The sequence below is a fragment of the Limulus polyphemus genome, unplaced genomic scaffold (assembly GCF_000517525.1).
Source record: "Limulus polyphemus unplaced genomic scaffold, Limulus_polyphemus-2.1.2 Scaffold462, whole genome shotgun sequence".
NCBI lineage: Eukaryota > Metazoa > Arthropoda > Merostomata > Xiphosura > Limulidae > Limulus > Limulus polyphemus.
Window position 1 is genome coordinate 141,511 of NW_013666072.1, and position 4,516 is coordinate 146,026.

At 32.8% G+C, this 4,516-nt stretch overlaps 1 protein-coding gene across 1 annotated transcript in view; it reads left to right on the forward strand.

Moving 5' to 3' along the window:
* The first annotated feature begins 303 nt into the window (after positions 1–303).
* Positions 304–4,516, forward strand: part of LOC106458428 (PDZ domain-containing protein 4-like) — a 244,386-nt gene continuing 240,173 nt past the window's right edge. Inside the window, exon 1 of the mRNA XM_022384644.1 lies at positions 304–376. Within this exon, the coding sequence (XP_022240352.1) occupies positions 332–376 (45 nt within the window). The 5' untranslated portion in view covers positions 304–331. The remainder of the gene's footprint in view (positions 377–4,516) is intronic.

The following is a 4,516-nucleotide window of genomic DNA, read 5'->3' on the forward strand; positions in this document are numbered from 1 at the left end:
ATAATTCATATTTTAGTACCATATATTACTCGATTTCTTAATTTAAAAGCAAATATTAAAAAACAGTTAAACATCGATTTTTGTGTGTCACACGATATGTTAAGTGCAGCACTGCTTCAAATTAAATGTTTGTGATGTTAAAATACTAAGTTTATAGTTTGTACGAATTAGAAACTCAAATTACAAGCTATGATATAAAATAAGAACCTCGTTTCTTTTCTTTTTGTTGAGATATCGCTTAGGTACTGAATCAAACACAGTGGCCCAACTCATCTCTTTCCATTTTTGGAAATGGTCCCTTATGTACGTTGTAAAATTCAGCCGTTGTAAAATGTTGGGAGGCCCTCTCATTCTTTCGAACCAAGATTTCAAGCAGGTGGGTTGTAAATTTAGTCTGCTCCAAATTTTATATTTTTTTAGACCAAAATACAGCTTTGTTTGGAATTTCGCACAAAACTACACAAGGGCTATCTGCACTAGCCGCCCTGATTTAACATTGTAATACTAGAGGTAAGGAAGCTTGTCATCACCACCCACTCTTGGGATACTCTTTTACTAACAAGTAGCGGGATTGACCATCACATTATAATGCTCCTAAGACTGAAAGGGCAAGCATGTTTAGTTGGACTAGGATTCGAACCTGCGACCTTCAGACTGGGAGTCGAGCATCCTAACCACCTGGCCAAAATACGTCTTAGTTACCAAGCTTGATAAATTATAGTGGAATGATATGGTATCGATAGAGTAATTTATGATTTTTTGGTTATTCAACTGTATACATAAAACGCACAAAAAATATATTTTATTTCATTTCACCCACGTGCGAAATTATAAAAGGCTTAAAAACCTAGGTCAAGCATCAAATGAGTACAGAAGTTGTAACTAGAAGAGACAATTGTTTGCTTCTATGTTTTAGAAAAATATGTTTAATAACTTATTTCAAAATAGCAATAATCTATATACATATATAATGTATAATAATTGAAATGTTACTGTATTTTACTAAATACTACTCTACTAAAACACAACCAAGGGTCACTTTGTAAAGACTAAAGGTCAGCTATATATCATTTGATACGGTTTATTTCCTAATTTTTTATGTTCGTTAGGAAATCTGTCAGAGGAATGAATTCCTAGAGTGAGATTTAGGTTAATAGTAAGAAACTCACAAGGAGAATAACAAAGGGATCGAGAAGACAGGTTAAACATATGATATGAATATCAATGATTTCAAACCAACTGTATTAATTAAAGAGAAGTGCTGGTTATTGTGTTAACGTAATAACCATTTCTGTTGTTACTTTGCACTCTGTCAGAACTATGCTATTAAAGTGGTTGAAACATGTTACAAAGTGAAGGAGAATACGTCTCCAAGTATTTGTATTATTATACTACAGTTGCAAATATGTTTATTGAAGTTGAAAAGTGGATTTTCAGAGTGAGCTTTAGGCTAGTAGTAAGGAGCGGAGCAACCAGGGATCTCCATAAGAGAGGAATGAATTCCTAGAGTGAGATTTAGGTTAATAGTAAGAAACTCACAAGGAGAATAACAAAGGGATCTTCATAAGATCGAATTACAATATTCTTTTTTTTTTAGCAGCCATAATATTGTAGTGACCCAGGTGGATGTATTTGTGTTTGTTTGTTATAAACAAAGATACATTACAGGCTATCTTGGCTCTGCCCATCGCAGGTATCGAAACCTAATTATTAGCGTTTTAAGCCCTCAGACTTACCACCGAGGAACAATATGTGGTGAAGTAATACTAGAGTATAAAAATACAGATTCGAAAAAATAATATAGATTCAGTATGCATGAGATTTTCAAAGGAAACAAAATTAAACTTAAGAAAGTTATTTTAACGTAGTTGAAACTTAGTCAACGATCGATGATAAACTTATCATAAACGACCATATATGGGATTTTCTAGCTTTGTCTTACATTCAACTACAATACATAGATTTTTTCTTTTCCTTCAGACTCAAAGGTATCAAACAAACGATCCCAGATGATCAACACTCCTGCATAGTTCTTGTCAATACACCGATGTTTTTCCCTGGAAGTATGGAGAACTCTTATTTATGAAGTTGAGATTCAACCCGTCTAAAATTGACGCCTCAAATAATCAAAGCAGATTTGTTTCACACTGTCTTTTTTCTTTTGGACTATTGAAAAGATAATAAAATAAAGGAAGGTTTGGATTCGTATTTCTTATGACACATATCCAGGAAGTGTTCAGTCATGACAGACATATGTCAAAATTTTTGATGTAAAAATAAAATGTATCAGAGACAAGCTTTAAGTTAGTAGAACTTCTTGCGTTATATACAGGAAAATGAGTATATTATATTAAAACACGGTGGAATGGAATTTACCATAATTACATTTTGATATTCTTTAGCATTACGAAGGTGATGTGATGCCACCAAAAATTGACTTTTTTCAGGAAGGTATATGTAATATATGTTTAGGTGATAAATATGTGTTCAGATCGAGAATTTATATTTTCAAGACGGGAATATCCCTTGTACGTAATGGCATTGGGAAACAAACGAATATGTATCAACTTGGGGTTAAGGACTATACGGAAACAGACCTACAACAAGTCGTACCCCAGCTATGGTAAGCGAAGTGTGGCGTCTTGTAGCAGGTGAGAATCCACGAAAATAAGGATCAGTGGAAAAGCCGTCCACGTGCCCCAGGCAACAGCATGTAACGTAATCAAAAAGGATCTCCGTCTGGGAAAGCGACAAAAGTCACATATACACATGTTGCTTCTACGACATATCAGTTCAACCGCCTCATATGTTAAACATCAGAATAATGAAACGGGTATTCATGCTGTTCCATAAAATGCTTATCGGTCAAATTGTCGGACATAACGTCTAATAATTTCTGTGTGATCAAATTATTTAAACGAACGCTGGGAAACGTCGTCCTTGCACAATAGATTATGGAAATCAAGCGGGAGTGATGCACTTTGGAAATTACAGCCTTGCAACAAAGCACTTTGCAATGGAAACTACAATGTATTGTAAAGATAACGTGGTAGTCAGATAGAGCATGACTGGAATGTGACGACTTGGTGAGGTTCCAAAATCGTTTTAATATAACGTAATCAACTTATGCACACACAAACACATAAACTTTCAATCATACAAAAACTTAAGTTCTAAATGATATTTATTATTAAGCACAAAGCTATAAGGGCTATTTATGCTCTGCCCACCATGGGTATCGAAACCTGGTTTCTAGCTCTGTAAGTCCGCAGACATACCGCTGTGCCACTGGAAGCAATAAGTTCTAGGATATTATTTATTGACATATACAAGAACTTTAGTAAAATTAATTTTCGTTTATCGACAAAGGTACAAAAAAGAGAACACATAAATCTCATTCAAGCTATTAACAAAAGTACTGGCTTTTTCATGTGTACTATGTTACGCTTTTGTTAAGTTTTATTGTATGTTTACTCTGAAAATCTTATTTATATACTGTCTCCACACTGTTCTACATTAACTATATTTACTCTTTTGTTAAGTTTTTTATTGTACGTTTACATTGAGAATCTTATACATACGGTATTCACACTGTTCTGTGTGAACTATGTTTAGATTCTTTTGTCAGGATTCTCTGAGTAAACATACAATAAATACTTGTGTATATTGTTTTCACATTACTCAATGTGAGCTATGTTTAGATTCTTTTGTTAAGTTTTATCATTTGTTTGCTTTGAAAATCTTATAAATGCTTAAATTCACACTTTTCTGTATGCAAATATGGTTAAAGTGAAACCACTCAAACTTTGGATTTTGACAAGATAAACTGGGAATTAAATTGAACTAATGAAAGTGAGTCATAGGATATAAAAACAGAGATGAATTGTGAATTTATAGACTAGTGAATAGTGGGCAAATGGTTGATTAAACTTATGGAAGTTTAAGTAAATGAATTAATGGAGTTATGTTTATAACCATATTCATGATTGTACAGATAAATATCCTATTTGTTGATTTCCAATTGTTTGAGTTCATTGTTATAAAATACAATATATTAATTTCATGTCTTCTATAATTTATTCAGTTTATAGAGATAAGGAAAACATTTCGTAAGAGGAAAGGATTTTCCAACAAATTTTTAGTAACTTTCAAAGGCCCCGGATGGTCCCCAGGACCTTCCCGGTTTGATAATTTGGAAGACATACCAGAGGTATGAAAAGTAATTTATGTAAATGCAAATACATTTATTTTACAGTACATCTGAAGACAGCAATGTTAGTTATTATTTCATCAGTGATTTAAAAACAGGTTTTGATATTGGTAGTTACTGTTACTGAATTATTTGGTATTATTATAAACGTAGAAATATGATTGGTAGTTACTGTTACTGAATTATTTGGTATTATTATAAACGTAGAAATATGATTGGTAGTTACTGTTACTGATAATGGCTGGAGACGGCTTAAATGGGTAATGAAGAAAAACTTTAATATAAGTTTAACATGACAGCAAATGT